The sequence below is a fragment of the Camelus ferus genome, chromosome 2 (assembly GCF_009834535.1).
Source record: "Camelus ferus isolate YT-003-E chromosome 2, BCGSAC_Cfer_1.0, whole genome shotgun sequence".
Classification (NCBI taxonomy): domain Eukaryota; kingdom Metazoa; phylum Chordata; class Mammalia; order Artiodactyla; family Camelidae; genus Camelus; species Camelus ferus.
Genome location: NC_045697.1, coordinates 428,003 through 448,723, shown reverse-complemented (window position 1 = coordinate 448,723; position 20,721 = coordinate 428,003). Strand labels below are relative to the sequence as shown.

General features: G+C 60.8%; 1 protein-coding gene across 10 annotated transcripts; it reads left to right on the top strand.

Annotated features, from left to right (window-relative positions):
- Positions 1–218: 218 nt before the first annotated feature.
- Positions 219–19,138, top strand: RNF212 (ring finger protein 212). Of its 10 annotated transcripts, none has more exons than XR_004324315.1 (11): positions 219–702; positions 1,041–1,102; positions 2,828–2,902; positions 4,363–4,419; positions 4,966–5,024; positions 8,217–8,269; positions 8,354–8,503; positions 9,333–9,381; positions 11,655–11,718; positions 17,937–18,006; positions 18,966–19,033. XR_004324315.1 is itself a non-coding variant. In XM_032492092.1 (11 exons), the coding sequence occupies exons 1-11, from the start codon at positions 345–347 to the stop codon at positions 19,120–19,122; spliced, it is 1,062 nt and encodes a 353-aa protein (XP_032347983.1). In that variant the 5' UTR covers positions 219–344; the 3' UTR covers positions 19,123–19,138. The 10 variants fall into 10 exon arrangements, 9 of the variants coding, with proteins under 9 accessions (XP_032347983.1, XP_032347977.1, XP_032347989.1 ...); XM_032492092.1 differs by having other exon boundaries at positions 8,354–8,414; positions 9,336–9,381; positions 18,966–19,138; XM_032492086.1 differs by having other exon boundaries at positions 8,354–8,414; positions 18,966–19,138.
- Positions 19,139–20,721: the final 1,583 nt, after the last annotated feature.

Here is a 20,721-nt window from a genome sequence, read left to right as displayed (position 1 = left end):
CCCAGGCCCGCTTCCTGCTCCTCCGGCCTGTGGTCGCTCGGTCTCCCCCGCCACCACCTGCATTACGGAGGGCATGAGGGGCCGTCTGGCCCGCCCTGCCGGCCCTCGCCCTCTCGCGCCCGACACCCGGCCCGCCTCCCCACGGCCACCTCCGCCCAGGCCCCGGCCGCAACCTCACCTGACGCCGCCCGCCCGCGGAGGCCCCTGAGCCGCGCCGGCCTCTCCCGCTCCGCGCCTGCGCCCACATCCCGACGCAACCACGCCGGCGCTGCGTGGGGGCCCACGCTGGGCCTGGACTACGGCGCGCTGCCCTCAGGAGAATCCCTGGGCATTGCAGCGTTGGGATGAGCGAGGCGGGTCCGCCTCCCGGTCGTCCGGCCAGAACAAGCCGCAGAGGGAAAGATCTGACTCAGGCCTCCCCGTCTTCCTGGGTTGGTACCTTCCAGCGCTTGAGTTTGGGCGGGAGCCCCGCAGAGCTTACGTTTGCGCAGGCGCGGAGTCACAGCCTTCGGGCCACGCCCAGGTCCCGCGGCCAGGTCTCGCGTGGGCTGCGCGGGGACCCGGCCTGGGGCAGCGCGGACGCCAGGCCCGGCATGGCCAGCTGGGTGTTCTGTAATCGCTGCTTCCAGCAGCCCCGCGGGGCGTCGTGCTTCAGCCTGACCAGCTGTGGCCACGTGTACTGTGACGACTGCCTGCGCAAAGGTCAGGGCGGCGTCCGGGTGGGGGCAGCCCCCGGGCCAGGCCGGCACCCGGACCCCCGGGCAGGGGCCTGTGGGGAGGGGGCCTTTGGTGGAGGGGCGGGGGTCTTGAGGAGCGCTTCCGGGGAGGGCCCTGGGGGGAGAGTCGGGCGCAGGGCGAGCGGCCTCGGTTCCCATCCCACACGGCACCTCATCCCTTTCCAGCTGCCTCCGGGCTTCGGGGAGCGGCGTGCTCAGCGGGGCGAGGCCTCCAGAGGGCGGCCGGGGAGACGTGACACCTGCATCCCTGGCCCTGGCTCCCCGCGTGCGGCGGGCAGAGCGAAACGTGCTTTTCTTTTATAGGTAAAAGGGACGAATGCTTAATTTGTAAAGTTCCATGTCGTACGATTCTGCTTTCAAAACATGTAAGTTGAAATCTGTAGTATCTGAATATTAATCCCAGTGTTTGCTTTTAAACGTGGCGCTCAGCGTTTAGTGATTTGTGGTGTTTAAAGTTTTTGTTCATTTTGCCGGGTGAACTAGGAGATTGTACAGGCTTTCAGAAGAAAGTACAGTAGGCTTGGTTCTGAACACCCCACACAGCTTTCCCTGAAACCAGAGATGGCCAGTTGGAGCCGCGCGTTCCTGGAAACAGATCTCCTCTGGAAGACACAGGCTCCTTGAGAGGTGGTGGGTCTGGTTCTCTTGGGGTCATTTCTGGTTAAGAGAGTCCGAGAAAGTTGGTAAAGTTGATTCTTTCACACTTAGGTTCTAAGATGTGTATTTGGTCTGATGTTCAATCTAAAAATTGGGCTTTTTCTAATTACAAATACAATGCAAAATCACACAAAACTCAAACATAGTAGAAAACTGTAACAGAGAATGTGAAAGTCGGCCAAACCCTGCTCCCGAGGATGACCGCAGCCAGGACTGCGGACCCTGCCCTGGGCGCACCAGTGCCCTTTGTCCCAGTGGAGCTTTCAAGTTCTCTGCAAACGACTGCGTCATCTCACGCTGTTCTCCTACGGGAAAACCTGTGGGTTTTCAGTGTTGTGCTGCGTGAGACAGCCGTGCAGTGCACGCTTTTACCACAGTTCTGCGCGCTCGGGAGAACGTTTCTAGAGCGTAGATCCCTAGAAGTGGGAAAGCAGGGCTTTCTGTCGGGGTCTCCGTGCTGTGGAAGGCGGCCACTCCGTTTGTCCCTTTCAGGGTCTCCGTGTGGATTCTCCCCCAGGAAGGCCCTGGGCCCTGATGGGTCAGCGACAGCACCCTAGCTTCCCTTCCTCTCTGGGGGGGCTCCGAGTTGGGCCAGGTTTTCTGTCACAGTCTGGTCTGTGCTCCCCAGGGCCCAGCTGGTACTGCTCACATTTCTGTCTTGCTTCCCTCAAAAGGTGGGGGCTAGAAGCATAGGGTGGTGTCCGGGGTCTTGGCTCACGTGTGCCTCGGCTGCTCTTGGCCCCACCTCCAGGGCTGGACCATGGATCCTAGAGCCACTGCACCTGCGCCAGCCCCTCTGCAGGGTCCTCCAGAAGCCCCTCGGGGCCCTGGCCTTTCCAGACGCACTTCCTAGTTTTCAGCGCTGATATGGTTTTCCCCTAAATGTAGTTTTCCTGTCATTCCAGGAGAGACAGGAGCGTAAGTCAGTCCATGGCTGGACCCAGACAGCCATCCTCAAACTTGTTCCAGACCGGGGAGGGCCCGAGGCCCCTGGTCCTCTCGGTCTGGTGTGTCCTGGCCCAGGCACTTCTGTGTTCCATGTGCCCTGGGACAGCTATCGGCCGGGCTTCTGTGTTGAAGTGGCCACGGGGCAGAGGGCCTGGGGTGGGGCAGGCACTTCTTCACGAGGAGTCCCCGTGGGCAGGCGCTGTTTCTTAAACTCTCCTTTCCCATCTGCTTTGTGAGCAGTTATCAGTCATGCTCACTGCTCTTCCCTCCTCTGATTTCACTGTTCCTTCTGCTCAGCCCCACCCTTTGCTGCTAGAGCCCTTCCAGGCCAGGGCGTGTCTCACGCAGAGATGGGACGGGTGGCCAGAGGGCTTACCAGCTGCCGGGCCCCTCCCTGGCAGCCTGCTGGCCTGCCCTCTACCCCGTGGCCCCTGGACCTCGTGGCCCTCAGGGTAGGGAAGGTAGAAGCAGCCTTTCTCTCTCAGACAGACTCCGACATCCGGGCGCTCTTTCTGGGCATCGACGGCCTGTGTAGGAAGTACTCCATGGAGACCTCCCAGGTGAGTCGTGATGCTTCCTTGGAGACTTGGTTTGCGCTGACACCAGGAAATGGTCTCAGAGGAGACCAGGCTACTCTCGGACCTGTGGTCATGTCGTTGGCGAGGGTCTCTGCCTCCTGTGCCAGCTCCACTGGGACAGAGCCATTTGTCACCTTGCCTTCTGCAGGTGACTGGGGACGCTGGCTTTAGCTCTGTCCAAACCCCTCCTGGCTTTGTGTCTAGAACCAGACAGCCCTGCCTCGCTACCCTATACGATGTGAGGTGGGGGGAGGAAGAGGGCCACATCAGGCCCGAAGGGAGGCCCCGGGTGTCTGCCAGCTGAGGCTCTGGCCTGGGTGCAGGGGACCTGAGCACCGTCGACGCGGTCGGGGCCCCCTGGGATGCGGCCTCATGCGTTGTAGGGACTTCTGCAGGGGCAGCCCTAGGGGCCCTTGTGTTACCCCCCCACAGGCCGATGTTCCTGGCAGAGCCTGTGTCCTCCCATACCGTGTCCCCTGACCCCGAGAGCTCTGTCCCTCGAAGGATGCAGGAGCCTAGGAGGTTGGGAGGCCCTGAGGAGGAGCCTGTCCCTCCTGACCACAGCCCCACCTTCTGGAAGCAGCCAGACCATAGAGGAGCTCTGAAGATCCGCTGTGGGCTGGGCCAGCCTCCCACAGAGGGGTTTTCTCCCTCAGTTTGTGCCAGACCAGTAAGACCCATGGAAAATGCCGAGATCCCTCAACGTTTGTGCGTGTGTTAGCAGGTTCCTGGGGAGGAGTGACATAGTTTGCCTATCGCCCAGCTCTGCCGTCCCTCCACTGTGCGCAGACAGCAGTGGGAATTGGGCTTGAGCGATTGCAGTTCAGTGTTCCCAGAGGGCAGGGCCCGTCGTCCAAACACTTTGGCTCTTTCTCCTCGCGAGTGAGTCATAGGCATCTATTTTCTGTCTCGTGCTGGCACCCTCAGGAACCCAGTCCCAACTCTGTGCACTGCGGACGTGGTGCTTGGGGTGCATGCAAACGGAGGACCAGGAATGGTGCCGGTTCCAGGCACAGCTGGCCTTGGGTGTCCAGAGCAGGTCGCTGGGCTCCCGGAATCTCACAGCCCCTAAACTGCCCCTTCCTGCCCAGTGCACCCCCAGTCTGTGTAGCAGGTCAGAGAGGTCCTAGTTGGCACTGTCCAGTCAGGAGGCCATCTCGTGAACCAGTCCCTGCTGACTAAGGGACGGTGCACTGTGACTGGCCCGTGTGGGTCATGTCCCATCCTGTGGCCGGGGCTCTGAGCACCACTGAAGCCCCATGCAACCCGCACTTGAGCGGGGGCCCAGCTGTAGCCATGCACCTCCCGGGGCCCCTTGGGCACCTGCCCTGGGGTGGGCTGGGGCACGTGTCTGGAGAGGTGCCGTGGCTTGCACAGAAGCCCCCTGACCTCTGTGGCTGCCATCACGTGCCAGTGTCGGCAGTGACGTGCTGTCTTCTCAGGTTTCAGAATTTCAGGAAAAGCACAGGAGGAGACTGCTGGCCTTCTATGGAGAAAAGGTAAGTCCAGTTGACCTGCCTCGGGACGCTGTGGGCAGCGGGCTGGCACCTGTCCTGCTGGCCCTCCACCTGGGGCATCATCCCTGTGGAGTTCGGCCTTGCGGCCGCCCGGGGACCCAGCCATAGGCTCGGTGTCACCGTGGGATGTCGGGACAGACCTGTCATGACCCCGGATTCATTTGGTGCTTTTTCGCAAGCGTGACCGTGAAGTGAAAGGAAGCTCAGTGCCCACCGCTTGCCCTGGAAGTGTTCTCCTCACTTGATGTCTAAACCCGACAGAGGGCACGTGTAGCTCCCGTGGAAATGGCATTAACCTGGAGTTCCAGCTGTGCCCCGGATTAGAGCCTCCTGCCGGGGCTCCCTGCTGCCCCGATGGGCTCCTGGCCCTGGCTTTCTGGGCACCAGGTGCAGACTCCCTCAGGAATAGCGCAGAAGAGACCCCCACGTCAGCTACTCCTGGGTTAGGGGGTTGAGGGTCCGCTTGTTCTTTCCACTGCTGCTGGGCGCAGGCTCTGCAGTGACCGGAAGTTGTTCCATTGTGTCTAGATTTCCAGCTTGGAGGAGTCCCTCAGGAAGTCGGCGCTGCAGCTAGAGCAGCTGCAAAGGTCAGTTCTCGGTGCACGTGGCGGGTGGGGTGCCTGCCACCCCGACTGGTTGTCTGTCCATCCACGTCCGTCTCAGGTCTTGGTCGTGACCCAGGGAGCGAGAGAAAGAGCACCTCTGTTTACGAGAAACTCTGTTATCCCACAAATGCAGCAGGAAGCTGGAGGGGAGGAAAGAGACTGAAAGGAAAAATTTGAAATTATGAATGGGTCCTCCAGGGCACCCTGTGATTCCTGGGGTGATAGGGGGTTCCGGGAAGAGAGTGGGTGCCACCCTCCTGCAGCGGGGGGGGGGGCCCTGCCACCAGGCCCGGTCCCACCTGCAGCCCTGCTGCACGGACGGACGAGGGGAGTGCGACAGTGCTCGGCCCCAGGGGCTCAGTGCCGCACCGCCTAGGAGACAGGCTGTGCTCCGCCAGTATGTTTTGACGTGGTGAATACCAACAGGTCGGCGGGCGGGCAGTGTGTTACCCGGCAGGCTGCAGCGTCCGGAGCCCTGCAGGGCTGCTGTCTCCCCGGCAGTGACACGACACCCCCTCCCCGCCCCGGTGCCTGGATGCTCACCTCCCTGTCACATCTGCACTGAGCACAGCACGGCCACCAAGGGCCTCAGGCTGGAGACAGAGCTGGTCGGAGCTGGGCCGCTCACTGGGCCGTGTGGGGAGGAAGGGCCTCTGCCAGCTATCAGGGTTGGGGTGATGGCGGGTGCTACCCACAGAGGTGTGTTCGGGGCCATTGGGCAGAGGCCGGGCTGTGGCCCCTTCGCCCCAGTCAGAGAGGCTGCCGCTTCATTGGAGGGTTGTGGAAGCCGGGGCGGCCAGGCCGTGTGTGCTGGGTGAGGCTGGACACCGTCGGGGGACAGCGCGTACCGTGAGCTCCCAGCCGGCCACGTGGGTCTGTCCTTCCGGGGTCTGTGCAGTTTGCTTTCTTTCTATGGAATCATGTCCTTCTTGATTATGGAAAACCCCAGCCACTGCTTTTCCTAGCTTTACCCTTCTCCAGTCTCCTGCTGTGGTTTTGTCTGTACCTGGTGTCTACCCCTGGTGGACCTGCCCCTTTGGGCCTCGGTGCCTCATGGCGTCTGCACTCTGTCCCACAGCTACAGTGGTGCGTCCTGCCCTGGCCCGTTTGTCAGTTTGTCTGCTCTGTATCGCATTTCCAGCACATCCCTGATGGTTTCTTTGGAACCCACTGGGTCCTTCAGGGTCCAGCGACCCCCATTTCTGGGCTCTCAGACGCCTGCCTGTGATCCCCTGACAAATTAACAGCCCCAGGGAATGTCCACCTCGTCAGAGTCAAGTCCCACCACCCTTCACAGACCCTGAACCTCTCAACTCAGCTGCAGCCAACCAGAGCCATGTGCACAAGCCGGTCAGCCACCTTGTGACCTGGCCTGACACAAGACCCGACACCCAGCCCTCAGGGCTCAAAGGGGCACCTCTCTGTGGCCCACTGTTGCCTGTGGCAGTAAGCCCTAATAAAGTCCTTTTCTATTTTCATTCTCTATCTTTGGTAAAACCTTTTACCATCCGTGATACCAGTTCTCCTTGTTCCCCAATATTTGGTGCCCCGTACGGGGGCCCCAGAGTAGGGGAGCCCTGCGGGCACATCTCCCTTTCTCTCCTCTCAGCCCTCCCTATGGGGGTCTCCCCCTGGCTTGATGGGAAGCTCCGTTCAGGTGGCCAGATCTCTGTGGCAGGCTTCCTCCTTCTCCCTCTGCCTTCCCTGGTGTTCAGGACTTCCCCTGCATCTTGCCGGGGCCGGGCCACTCTCAGCGGGCTCTGGAACTCGGTCTGATGGACAGGAGTGACCCTGGCTCTCCGGGGTGAACGTACCTGGGAAGTGCCTGCCTTCTCTGAATACCTCTGCTCTCTACTCCTGGCTACTGCGTATCCCGCTCCAGGGTCCCCGCATCGGGGAAGGTACACAGAAGGACTGATCAGCCGGTGCCTGGAGACATCAGGGCCCTGTCTCCTGGTCACGCCCAAATGTGTAAAAGGGAGAGGCCGGTCCGGCGGGGAAAGTGCTGGGAAGTCCTCCCCGCAAGCAGTGCACTGTGCCTGAACCCACTTCATCTCAGCCCGGTTCTTACTCCCCCTTCCTCCAGCTCTGGCCCAACCCCCTGGGGCCCCTCTGTGCTTTCTTGCCTCCAGACCGGCTGAGCCGCCCGTGGGTGAGTCCCCAACTCTTTGCTTTGCTTTACGGCCTCTGTGCTGGTTCAGCTTCTCTTCCTCAGGGGCGTCCTGGGTTAGGGGATGCTAGGAATTTGGCCCTTCTCTCTCAGGAGGAACACCCCTGGAATAGACCCCGAGCGCTCCAGCAGGTGTCGGCCCCTTTGCAGGCCATGTCGACCTGCCCTGGTGGGCGCTGTCTCCACGTTCTCTCCTCCCCGACTGCTGTGGGGAATGCTTCTGCTCCCTGGGACTCACCTTTGGGCTGCATGTGAAAGCCCTGGGATAAGCGTGACTGCCCAGACTTTAAAGATGACGCAGCTTACCTTGTTCCGGAACGCTGCCTGACCCCAGCACCAGCTTCCAGAGCAGGAGACGTGGCTCGTTCGTGGGACTCCGAGCTGCAACCGTGTCTTCCTTTTGCCCCTGCAGTTCTTGCTGTCCAGGCCTGCGTCTCCGCCTTTCCTACGGAGTCTCACAGGCAGGTTCTTTCCTGCCCAGGTCCCTCAGGCTCCAGATGAGCCTTTCTGTGCTGGGCCCGCCCTGTGCTCCATGTGGCCTGTGTCTTCCTCCAGGGAGGACCCGCGCCTCCGCTTGCCCCGAGCCACACCTGCTGTTTCTGCCCCACCCCAGCACCGCATGGTGTGGCTTTGTTACCGCTCAGTGTGGGTCAGTCAGACACTCACCCTCCCTACGTGCCCAGTGTGGCACAGGGTTTGTCCCCCAAGAGGTTTGGAAGCAGAGCGAGTACCCTTTGGGAGCCAGGCACCGCCCTCCCCCCAGGCTTCACTGAGCACCAGCTGTGGTGTCAGCGCTGTCGTAGGCCAGGGGAGCCGCCAGGCCCAGCGCTTGTCCTCAGGGGCCCCGAGGGGTGGCGCCATGTGTGTATAGGTAAATGGGGCAGGGGCAAGGGCAGCACCAGTAAGAGCGTTGGCTGTTGCAGTCTTTATTTCAGATCAGGAGGAACTGCTTACTGGTGGTAGACGTGTGTGGCTTAATTAATGCCTTTTCTTTGTCTGTCTAGCATGAGATTGGCCCAACAAACAGCTTTTGGCACAATAAAAACTCCGGTTTCGAGTAAGTAAAGTGACGTCCAGAAGCGAGGGTGGAGAGGCCGGTGCCGAGTGGCACCAGGTCGCCAACACTGGGTTCTCCTCACAGCTCCCACTGCAAAGCCCAGCGGGCCTCTGTTCCTGCCACCTGACTCCTCGGCCTCTCAGAGGTGTGTGGGGCGTCCTGGACCACATCTGTCAGCGGCCCAGTCCTCCCTGTGGCCCCCTACATCCCCAGCCCTCCGCCCTCTAGCCCCAGGTGCTTAGCAGTATTTGGCGTAGGGCTCAGCCACGTTCCCCTCCCTCTGCTCAGCCACAGGTCCCACAGTCAGGTGTGCGGCCCAGGCCAGCCAGTCACAGCACTGGTCCTGGCCGTGTGAGAGGTTGAGGGCGGTTGTGTGACCCTGGCTGGGCCAGCTAGGGGAGGAGGTGGTTAGAAGTGAATCCAACTCTGAGGAGGCAGGTCGAGAGTGGTGGGCTGGGCTAGTGGCACCGTGGAGGACCTGGCCCACCCTGGCTGGGTCTTTCTCTTGGAAGATTGGAGCTAAGTCCACTTGGAGTGCAGGAGGTGTGGGGGTTGCGGAGACCCTGCTGGCTTGCCTCCACCCCCCAGCTCTTTCCAGCAGCCCTGTGTCAGCAAGCTCAGGAAGGAACTGGACGAGGTCCTCTCCCCGCCCACCTCTCTCTTGCTGGTGTCCAGCCGTGTGTCCTGTCAGCCCCTGGCCTGACTCTTTTAAGGAACTAACGTTGATCAAGCCTGTGTGAATGTGGGGGCCGCGCAGTAGGTGTGGGTGGGAGGCGATACTCCTGCTCCTGGGAGGTCTGGCAGGAGCAGGTGCTGGTGGCCAGAGGAGGGGCCTTCCTGGAGGAGTGGTGGCAAGGAGGGGAGGCCGGGGCCGGAGGAGGAGGGCTCCATGCTCTGTGGGAGGGTGTGCGGCCTGTCTCTCAGACCTCAGGCCCCATGTAGGTGGCACTGTGACACTGAGCCAATAGCGAAGAGGAAGGAGAGCGGCCTACAGGCTGGTGTGTGCCTCTGCATCGCGTCCTGGTCGCCAGCCCCAGGCCCCTAACGACCTCTCACTCTCTAGCAGGGTGGAGTCCATGGAAGTCGACCTCACCCCCTCCCCAAGGAGAAAAGTAAGTACACCTGCCCGCCTCTGTGTACTTGTCCCCTGCCTGCTTGGAGTTTTCAGGTTTCTCAGCCCTGATGACCATCATGAACGGTGTCTTCATTGCATACTGGGCCAGGGGGTGGGCGCCGTGGGACGTGGGGCACAGGCTGGGTCCTGGCAAGCGTGTGTGCCCCTGCCCAGCTGGCGTGGGGAGAGTGGCTGCCATGTCTGCACATGTGGCCAGAGAGAGGTAGCAGAACCCGGCTGATGCCGTCAGCCCAGGCAGAGAGGTGCGGCTCTCAAGTTCACAAGTCCTCAAGGGAACATGGCCAGGACTGAAGCATCATCGCCAGCTCCAGCCAGCTCCCATTCAGCTCAAGGCTGGGACCTGACAGCCGGAGGGGACGGGGACAGGGGCTCAAGGTGCGGCCTTGTGGCCACCAGTGCCTCGTAGTGCCTTCCTCTCACTGCTGGCCACTGGACTGAGCTCTGCCCGGAGCCAGCCTGCCACTGCTGTAAGCACCTTAGAAACGAGAACCGGGTGCCCTGGCAGCCCTGTAAGGTGGATGCCAGCGTGTCGGCTGGTTGGTGAGAAACTGCTTATTTCCAGGGAACTGTCTGAAAGCGGGTTGTGGAGGAGCCTGGATTCCAGGGCGAGACGGTGGGGATGCTGAGCCCAGCTGGCCGCCTCCCCACACCTCCCATCCCACCATGTCGGCCACGCTCCCAGACGTCCTGCCGGGAGGGGTCTGTGAGTGTGCCTCCTCCCTGCCCTGGGCTGGGTGTCTGCCCCCCACTGCAGGCCGTGGCAGCTCTTGAAGAAGCCCTCCTTCCAGTTCACGAGTCCCTGCCTGCCCACCTTGGCCCCCAGAAACTGGACCATGATCCTCAGGCCACACGTGGCCTCATTTCAGAGGTCGAAGACTGACTGGCTAAGTGAGGGCATGTGCCTGGGTGTCACACTGGAAATTGCAGCTATAGGACCAGAATGCAGTGAAATGATTTGAATAGCAAGTCAGGACTCCACCACCGTCTAGAGAGGCCGGAAGGGGAAGGAGTCACGCCTTCGTGGACTGAGGCTGCCACCACAGTGTCTCATCTGCTGGTCCTGCACAGCCACGCCAGTGCCCTGCCCCAGACGGGCCCACTTCTGTGTGCAGCCACCTCTTTGGGCACGTGTACCTTTAAATCCCTTCTGTCTCGCCTGTTCCTGGCTTCTCCCCCCAAAAGAGGACTCGAGCGAGAACTGACCCAAGGAGTAAAGCTCTTCCTTATCAGAAGCCTGGGTAAGAAGAGACAATTTGCTGGATTCTAATCCAACGTGATTTTCATCCTCACTGTGTGATGATGACTCTTCTCTGTTGGAGTTTCAGCGTGGATCGGCTGGTCAGAGCTGGCCTGAACTGGACATGTGGCCAGCTGGGCAGAACGGGCAGGGGTGGAGGTCATGGTGGACCACGAAGCTGAGGGGCACTGGGGGCCCAGGAGGTGCCGAGCAGGCTCTGAAAGCAGCGGGGAACAGACCAGCAGCTGGAGGGGCTGTGAGATCGGGCTCCACTCGCACTGGGCCACGATGGAGCCACACCAGGGGCAGGCGGGGTGGTTGGTTATCTCCAGAGAGGGGATCTGGGGGGTGGGCACTGGCCTGCTGGGGGCTGCAGTCCATTTGCAAGGCATCTGCCCTGAAGAAGCTGGTCCCTTCGAGCGTGGAGTCTTGCCAGCGGGCAGGGCCGGGGTCAGGGCAGAGGGTGTGCTGGAACAGGAGTCGGGGAGCTGGGGGGAGGCCCCTTGACAAGGGGGCTCAGCACCGTTGTGCGGGGGCACAGACTCGGAGGGTGGCCTGAGACCCGAGCAGGGGCACAGGTTGGGTGGGGCAGTGGCCCACCTGGGGCCACAGGAGCGGGCCAGGATGGGCTGTGGGAATAGGCAGTCAGTAGCTGTGCCCCCCGGCCCCCCCGGCCCAACTCCCAGGGAGAGAAGGGTCCGGGCTGAGGGCTTGGCGAGGAGCGAGCCCGGTGCCCCGTGGCGTCAGGGCGACCTGAGGGTTTCAGAACTCCTGGTGTCAGCCGAGAACTCACTGCTTTTTCCTTCTGGGATCCGTCAAAGCCCCAGGGGAGTCCTCTCCCCTCCCCACACGGGCCCTCCGGGCTGGGGAGCAAAGCAGTCCTGCCCTCCCGGCCATGTCCGGGCCAGACAGCGGCTCCCAGGCAGGCGGGACTCGAGCTGTGTCCAGGAAGACGAGGGGACTTTGCACACAAGTGACAGCTCTGGGACGCTGTTCTCTTTTTCACGCCGTAGCCCGAGGCCACGGCCGGCCCCGCAAGGATCTCCGTGATCAGTCCACCTCGAGACGGACGCATGGGTAAGTGGGGTGATGCCACTTGACCTCTGTCCACATGCACTGGAGGGCGTCAGAGCCCAGTGGGGGGCCTCCTGCAGTGAAGTCCAGGTTTGGGTTCGTGGGGACCACATGGGCCCTACCTGACGGCTCGATGCACGCCACCCTCAGAGCCCAAGTCCTCCCTGTGAGCAGGAATCCCAGCACCCGGTTTGGAAATCGCCAGAGTGGCTGGTGGGTGCCCCTTCCCCTGATGTCTCTGCCCACCACCCCCCAGGCACCAGGCTCTGCGGCTCAAGCCCTGTTCCCACCTCCCGCCCCCCCTCACCAGACAGCCAGGCCAGGTTGTCGTGGAAATGTTCACATTTGGGGTTCTCAGCCCTCAGCTCTTCTGTTCGCTTTCCTGAGTGGCTGCTTGCATCTCCCTCCTTGGATTCATCTTCCTTCTTGTTGGAGCTGGGGTTATGGTAACTTCCTCTTGTGTAGGTTTCTGTGCAGGTCTGTCTATGGCCTGTTGGTGCCACCCTCCCGCCATTACACCTGGGTGGGCTGACTTCCTGTGCTGGAGCTCCTGCCACAGGCCCCCCCCCCGCCCGCCCCCTCCCCCACCGTGGGTGCTGTGCTTCTAGCCTTGGCTCCTCACCTGGGCAGGCCTGCGTCTTCATCTCCCTGTCCCACTGCCCACCATCCACCCCTGCAGTCTAGGGCCTTTTCCTTTCGTCCTCCCCCCCCCACCCCCGTCACTGAGTGCCGTCACCAGGTCCCACATTCACGGTACTAGGGGCTTGTGCCGGTGGGTTGAGCACCTCCCACACATGGGTGAGGGTTCCTGACCCTCGTCCTCAGTCCTGCCCACTCCCTTGTGGCTTGTCCCCAGTGTCTGAGGTGGCCTTCCTCCTGCATGTACTCACTCTGCCGGGGGCCTCGTGGGGCCGGGCGAGATGCCCTCAGTGCCCGCTGTCCCTGCCGCGTGCGTGGCCTTAGAGTTTCCAGGTAGTTGGGTTTCACGTTGGGACCCGGGTCTGGGGGACATGCTGTCCCCCCTCCTAGTGTCTGGCCTCACAAGACCCTCTTATGCTCGGGTGTGGGTGACGCCCATACTACAGGAAAGGTCCTCTTTCTGTGATTCACGATTCCAGGCGTTTCATGTCCGTCATTGGTCGGAAGCCCAAGGCAAGAAAGCCCCCAGATACTTGAGGCCAAAACTGACAATTAAAAAGAGAAATAATTAATTCAACGCTTTATAGTTTGAACACTTCAGTAGCCCGCTGTCAGTGATTGAAGGAACAACCAGACAAGCAAGGAGACGGGAGGCTGCGCACCGGCAAGCCTGACATCCGCCAGCAGCAGAGTGGCCTCCCACGTGCAGGTGGGCACGCTCCAGGGCAGGCCCTGTGCTGGGGGCGCCTGAGAGGAGTCTCATGCGGAGTGCGTTTGGGACCACAGTGGGATTAAAATTGTAAACCAGCAACAAGGAAAATGAGAGTAAAATGGATGTTTGGAAGTGAAACAGCACAGTTACGACCAGCTTACGGACCAAAAGAGAAATCGCAAGTAGCAACAGAAAACGTCTTGAACTGCATGAAAGCAGACACCTCGGGTCAAAGTTTGTAGGGTGCTGGTGGGGTGACGCGGGGAGGGGATGTGGAGCTTTTCATGCGGACGTTGGGAGGGAGGCCTGGAAACAGTCGTCTAAGCTCCCACCCGGAGAAGCTGCGAGACGGTGTCTGCAGAAGAGAAACAGAAGCAGTAGAGGAAGCCAGCGGGACTGCAGTGCCTGGGCTGCCCAGGAGAGAGGACACATGGCGGGACTCGGGCGACAGAGGGACGTCGCTGCACAGCCTGCAGCTGCTCCAGGGTCGTAGGGAACGTTACGAGCAACTCCGCCCGCAGAGTAGATGGCTTACGTGAAACGGGCAAATTCCTGAAAAGACAGAAACGGTCGGAACTACCTCAGAGGAAGTACTTAATCTTGGAGGAGCTCCATCAGGTGAAGAAGCTGAGTTGTAACTTCTCAACGTTCCCACGAAGAAAAGCCTGTTTCTCGATGTCTTTGTGGGCAAACTATGAAATGCGAAGAACTAGCACCAGTCCTGCAGAGACTTTTCCAGGAAGTGGGATCAGACGCTTCCCGGCTCGGTCCGTGAGGCCAGCGGTGTTTCCACAGCACAGCCAGGCGTTCCGGGAGAGCTGAGCGGTATTCCCCGTGAGCGTGGCGCAGGGCCCGTAACACACACGAGGCAGTCAGTGTAGCAGCATGTAAAGAGGATTTTACACTGTCACCAGGGGGCTCAGCTCAAGAATTCAAGGTTATTTGACATCTGAAAATCAGTTAAATTAGTAGAATAAAGGACCTAAAAAATCTTTTCACCAGGAAAAGAACTTGAGGAGGGGAGGGTAGAGCTCCGTGGTAGAGCGTGTGCTCGGCATGCCCAAGGTCCTGGGTTCAATTCCCAGCACCTCCATTAAGAAAGGAAGAAAAGAAAAAAATCTGGCAAAATTCTAGTCGTTGACGGTAGAACCTCTCAAACACGTGATAGAAGGACATGTCCTAGTCTGATGAAGGGTGTCCACCAAAAGCCCACAGCCCGTGTCATGACGCTGAAATAGTGAACATTTTCCCTCAGTACCAGGAACTGGTGGGGATGTCTGCTGGCGGAGCAGAGGTCAACGGGCGTGGGTTGGAGAGGAGGTGGCATGACTGAGGACAGCGTGGTCTGGAGGAATATCACGAGGGATCAAGGAGAAGACGGTGGGAAATTATAAACACGGCTGTGCTAGGTCGGGATTCCATCCCTCCAGCCAGCAGGACTGAATTAGTCGAGTGGTGCTGACAGTCGAGGTCGGTCCTGTTGGTTAGTGTGTCCCACCCTTTCTGCCGTAAGTGTCACGTCGTCACTGTTACTGGTGCTTCACGGTGAGGTTTGAAATCAGGTGCTTTGTACTTACTTCCCAGAGTAACCTTGGCTGGTCTAAGCCTCCGCGTCTCTGTGAAAATCTGAAGGTCCGTTTGTCGGATTCTGCCTGAAGCCCTGCTCGGGTTCCGGGGGGAGTGTCACGGAACCTGCGCTTGCGCCAGGGGAGAGTCGCGCCTTCAGTCCGAGGACGTGACGCGCCTGCCGACTGGGTCCCTCGTTCACCTTGGTTTCTGAGGAACCCTGTAGTTTTCGAGGTGCTGGTCTTACATTTTCTTGGTAAATTTGTACCTGAGGAGTTAATTACTTTGAAAGTGGACTTTTCTTCATTCAGTTTCAGCTTAGGTACAGTTTGCTCGGGGTGTCTTTCTTCTCAACCTTCGCTGTCACCTGTCTGTCCTTGGAGCCAGCATGTGCCTCAGGTGGACAGTACGTGGTCAGATCCTGCTTGTAACCTCTGCCTTTTGATGGGAGTGTTCGGTCCCTCGATAGTCAGTGTAGTTGTTGGTAGGTTTGGGTTTGTCTCCCACTTTGCTGTGTGTTTTGTGTCCAGTGTGGGATGTTTGGTTTGTCTAAATCTCCTTAACTGCCCGCTTTGCATTCAGTATCTCTAGTGCACCATTTGCTGTGGATTGAGTTGTGTCCCCACAAAATTGTGACTGCACTTGGAGGCGGTGTCTGGGGGTAAGGGTGGTGGCTGACCGGATGGGACTGATCCTCATGCAGGAGACGCACCTGTGGGGCTCCCGGCCCCTTGACCTTGGACTCCGGCTCCAAGTGCAGCGGGGGCGGAGCTGGGACACTGGTCCTGCACTGGTGTGCAGGCTGCGCTGTCCCCGGCCATCCCCTTGGGGACCAGGCCCGGCACCCCCTGCGGCCAGCGCTCCCTGGTCTCTGGGGAAGCCAGTGACTTTGTGAGCTTCACTCCCGTGTCATCACGCATGCTGGGACCCCAGCCAGGCGGTGTTGGAAGCGCTTCCTGTGAAGAGACTAAGCTCGCAGAGGGCACCGAAGTGCGCAGACCCCCGCACTTGTCACCTCCCTGGGGCCGGTGCTGTTGGCGGCTGCTTCCGGTTAAACCAAAGGCCTGGTTTATCGTAGCGCAGGTCAGCTGGTGGCGAAATCTCCCAGTTTTGTGCACATTTGAACGCCTTCGTCTTCGTTTGGAGGGTGTGTCACTGGACGTGAACCCTTGTTTGGCTGCGATGAGCACTTGCAGTCACGTCACCGCCTCTGGCTTCCTGCGTTTCTGACAAGGGGTTGGCCGCAAGCCGCCTTCCTCTGGTGCCATGAGTGTTCTCCTGCTGCCTGGAAGTCCGCCTGTCCCTGCTCCCTGTGGCTTTGGGGACCTTCTCGAAGCCGGCAAGTGCGAGTCCTCCAGCCTTGTCCTTCGTCTCGGGGATGAGGGGCTGCAGCCCTGGCCGTGCCTCCTCCTCCCTGGCCCCTTCCCACCGGGCTCAGCCCTCTAGAGGGTTCCCTGGTTTCGGCTCCATCATGGCTGGAGGTCCCTTCTCCACAAACATTTGCAGGCGAGTGGAGGAGCCATGGGCGCAGCGTCTCGCTCCCTGGCCCATCTGTCCTGCGAGCCGTGCTGACCCTTCCACGGCCCCTCGCGCCCCCCACCACCGTCGGCACTCAGTGTCCCATCCACACGACATCACCGGCCCCCGGTGTCCCCATGCTCCTGACAGTGAAACTCATCTTTAAGTGTCAACACGTTTTCCGTTTTGATTTTCAAATGGAAATCTTTCCAAGGAGCAGAGAGCAGCTTGCTTTCCTGAGCAGAAGCAACCTAACTCGGACTGTCCTGTTGCTGGTGGAGCTTCATCTGGTCACTTCTTCTAGTCGGGCTGCAGCCCAGCCCTGAGGATGGCCTCCTCGGGCCCCTGGCATCGCGCCTCCCTCCAGCAGCACGCTGAGTCACCACCCTCAGGACAGAGGCCTGCCGCGGCCTAGGGTCCGCAGGCAGGACTGAAGGACCCCTGTTCTGGGGTCAGAGCACTGCCCACACAACCTCGTGAGTCACTGACCTCCTGGCCCTCGGTGTCCTTGTCCGTGCTGTAACGGCTGTGTCCACAAGGGACCGTGCCCGGTGGGTGGGTAAGAAGCCGCCCTGCTGAGCAGCGCGGCGCTGGGCACGTCGTCTCTAGGACAGAAGGGCCTTGATGTCACTCATGTCCAGCTGCGCCCGGAACTGTGCCACCAGGTCTGATGAGGCCAACAGACGAGACAGTGCCACAGGGGAGGAAGTTTTTACAATCACAGTCCCTGGAAGCAGGAGGCAGGGCCACTCAGGAGGCCAAGGGGCCAAGGGGGCCACGGAGGCAAGAGCCTCCGCCGTGGTTTTGGGGGAAGGAATGGGCAGGGCGGTGGGTGCAGGCCAGCCGGGTTTGGGGCTGGCAGTCCTGGCATAGGCACGGCCTCGTTTGTCTGATGTCCACCTGGGCTGATCAGGGCAGAGTGTGGCAGGCAGACAAGAGGAGGGGTCACGGGCACGCTCCGCTCACCTGCTGGCCTCTGCCGCCTGTGGGAGTCAGCCAGCCCCGGGAGGGGCAGTCTCCCCAGGGTTAGCACGGCCCCTAGACGTCACACCCTCGGAAAACACAGAAAACAGCACAGTTAACGCAGTGCTGAGGGGGGTTCTATTCCCCAGCCCGCTGCTGTGGTCCTCCAGGGGGCACCTGCAGTGGGCAGTCCTCCTGGCCTGCACAGCCCAGGGGCAGAGATGAGGCCCCTACTGGCCTCTTAGTGCTGTGCAGCCTCGGGCAAGGTGCTCCCCCTCTCTGATCCTTCGGTTATGCGCAGGGTAACAGGAAAGGACACAGGAGCCTGACCTTAGTGCTGTCTTCCCGTCCTCCCCTGGCTTTCTCGAACCATCGGAGCTCACCTGTCAGATGCAGAGGAATTTGGGTATCAGGAAGGGGCAGTCTTTCCGCATTTGCCTTTGGTGGGACTGACACGTACCAGGGACCATTTATATCTTTAAAAGAGGCTTCTTATTCGCTCAGAAGGTTTCAACAGAGACTGGGGCCGTGTGAAAATCTCACGGTTTGGGTGGAGAGGACACAAGTCGTCCTGGGGCCCGTGTCAGCCCCGCTGTCCTGCCCCCTTCCTCCCAGCAGAACTGAAGGGCTTCCCTCCCGGGTTCTCAGAGTCACTGGAGCCAAAATCAGTGGGAGGGTCCACACCAGGGCTGCCCCTCCTCCCTGATGGAGCCCTGGCGGTGGGTCCTGAGACTTGGCAGGACCAGGGCTGGTGCTTGGCCGGAACGCTGAAGGGGGTGAGGAGGAAGCAGCCCTGTGCTCACACACACCTCCACCCCGGCAGGCAGCGTGGCCCACCACCCTCAGCACCTCAGCCTGACGCCACGTCGCTCCAGCGAACCCCAGGCTCCCAGGTGGGTGAAGTGGGAGCGTGAGGGGCCACCCGCCTCGCCGGCTACTTCGTGTGTTTGAAGCTAGAATGTAATTTAGTGGGAGCCCTGTTGCTAAAACCCAGGAGCACTGCGTGTGGCTGCACAGCCGGTCACCCCAAGACTGGCCCGGGGGTGGTGAGTTCCCTGTGGGCCCTGCATCCGGGGGGCCTGGCTATGTCCCCACCGCTCTGTTTACAGAAGCAAGTGGGGTGCGTCTCCCAGCCCGAGCGGCGTGCCGGCACCTCCCTCGGCCAAGCTTGTCCTGGATGTGCGGCCGCCTTCTCTGCTGCACATCCAAGCGCTCGCTGGCTGCCCCTCAGGGCTCGTTCTTAAGATGGAAGGTCCGGTGGCCTCTCTAAAAGGCAGACCCTCCCCTCTCACCCCTCCTCACCCAAGGTCCCACAGCGACAAGTCCACATTTTGCCGTCTGGCACAGTCCAGCCCTGGCCTCCAGATTGCATGCCCATTGCCCCTCGGTTCACGATGCCGTCCCTACTCACCTACCTGACCACAGGCTGCCCTCCACCCCACCCCACACCACAGGGAGCTGGGCCCTCCACCCAGTGCCCTGTGACCCCCAGGGAGCCAGGCCCGCCCACCTCCAGCTCGGTGCCCTCTTGTTTGTAACCAGACTTTTTCTGCGTCAGCACAGAGGGAGTCCAGCGGGGGGGGGGGGGGGGGGTCCGCCGACTGCAGGCTCTGAGCCTGGTAAAGGGCAGCCTTTCTTGGGGGCCCTGGCACGGTCACCTCAGCCCAGAAAGGGCCTCCTGTGAGGTGGCCTGCTAGTGCGCTACATGTGCAGCTGCTCCCGCAGGCCCAGCAGCCCCAAGCTCGCCACGTGGCTGGTCTCTCCTTCTCGGAACATGTCTTGAGTCTGCACGTGGCCTTGAATGCTAGAAAGCCGTTGAGGCTTAGTTACTGTGTTACTGAATTCATCACAGGATCCCAGCGCTGCGGCTCCCCTGTGAGGGGTGGACCGGGAGCCCAGCGCCCCCACCGGCCAGCGGAGCGGGGAGAGGGGTGGCACCCAGGCCCCCCATCAGCATCGCGGGCCTGCTGCAGAGGCAGCATTTAAGCAAGTGCTGCTTTGAAAAGTAAACGCTTTTCCCTGAAATGCACGTGTGAGAATGTCTGTGTGGTAAGAGCAGACACGAGACTGGAACTTGGAACGTTCTTAAGAATCGTGTTCTGAGCGTCTCGGTGGTTTGGAACCGGTGGTGTCCGCAGTGAATCCCACGTGGGTCATGCTCTGGACACCTCCTGCAGGGTCTGCCGGCCTCAGGGTTCAGGTGCGGGAGTGAGAGGCCCCGCGTGCCCTCAGTCACGTCACAGTGCTGGCAAGTCCCTCGCGCAGTGGATAAACATCTCGGCCTTCAGATGCCAGCGCTGGGGTGGGACGGGCACCACCTGTGGCCTCCCTGCTGGCTGCGTCTGGTCGCGACTTGGCTCCTGTTCAGCAGCAGTCTGTCTCCAGACGTGGGCTCATGGGTGACCTCCCCACGGGCAGTGTGCTCCCTCCTCACCCCACTGTCGGGACAGCGCCAGCTGGAAAACAGGCTTATCGGGTTAATTTTAGTCCTTTATGGTGCGGTTACCTGAAACTTGTCCAGAAACTTCTGGATCCTCCCACCTGGGTCAGGCCCACTGCCAAGGTGTGTAACAGGCAGGAAGCAGGTGCCACCCCTTCTGCACTTGGGAAGCCTGAGGCTGGGCAGGCCGTGCGCCTCCACGTGGGCTGGCGTTTCTGTGTGGGGCAGGGGCAGGAGGGAGCCCTGTGCGAGATGACCAGCGTCCCATGTCAGGAAATGCCCACGTGTTATAAAACCCTGAACAGTGCGGTGTTTCTGTGTGTGGGACGTGGGAAGGTAGGTGAGCATGCCCGCAGAGAGGACTCTCGAGCGGACGACACGGCCACAGGCGTCGGGGGAGGCGGTGCTCCCTGCAGGCGGAGCCTGGCTCTGGGCTGGGGCCTGGGTGTCAGCCTGGCCCACGGTTCTAAACCCTTACTCTTCATCCCCCGCCTCATGCTCATGTTTTCAGCATTTCCTGTTCTTTGTTGCTTTTCACATATGAGTGTCGGTCAACCCTCATCCACCTACCCCTTGGGGTCAGCTGACCACTGGCATCAGCATGTCAATTATTTCAATTATCTCCATTGGAAAGACAAAATTAAATAAAATATCCAAATGTTGGTGCAAGCCCTGTAGCAAAAACGACGTCACACCAGCCCAGACTCCTCACCAGTGCACGTGCGGACGTCCAGGCTCAGCCCAGACACTGACAAGTGGGGTGTCGGGCGTCGGGGGCCCAGGCCCAGCAGCAGGGGGGAGGGCCGTCCGGGGTCGAGTGAGCGGGTCACAGTGCTCCTGGCCCCTGCAGGGTCCGGGCCCCAGCGTGTGCTGCTCTCGTCTGGCCCGGTGGCTGGGGTGGGAGCTGCACCCACAGGGGCCTGATGGACACTCTTGGCAGTGTTGGGGCCTCGGTGTCTCGTCTGCCAAGTGGAAATTAAGTGCAGCCACCATGATTTAGGAGGACACAGTGGTGGGTGTCCTGACAGCCATAGCCCAGTGACCATGCTGACCACCAGTTCTCCGCCTGGGCCTTCCCTTTCTTGCAGCCAGCGTGCAGTCATGAGTCAGAGCCGGATGCCCTGCAGGGACACAGGAGGGCGTCCGAGCAGGGCCTTCTGTGGACAAG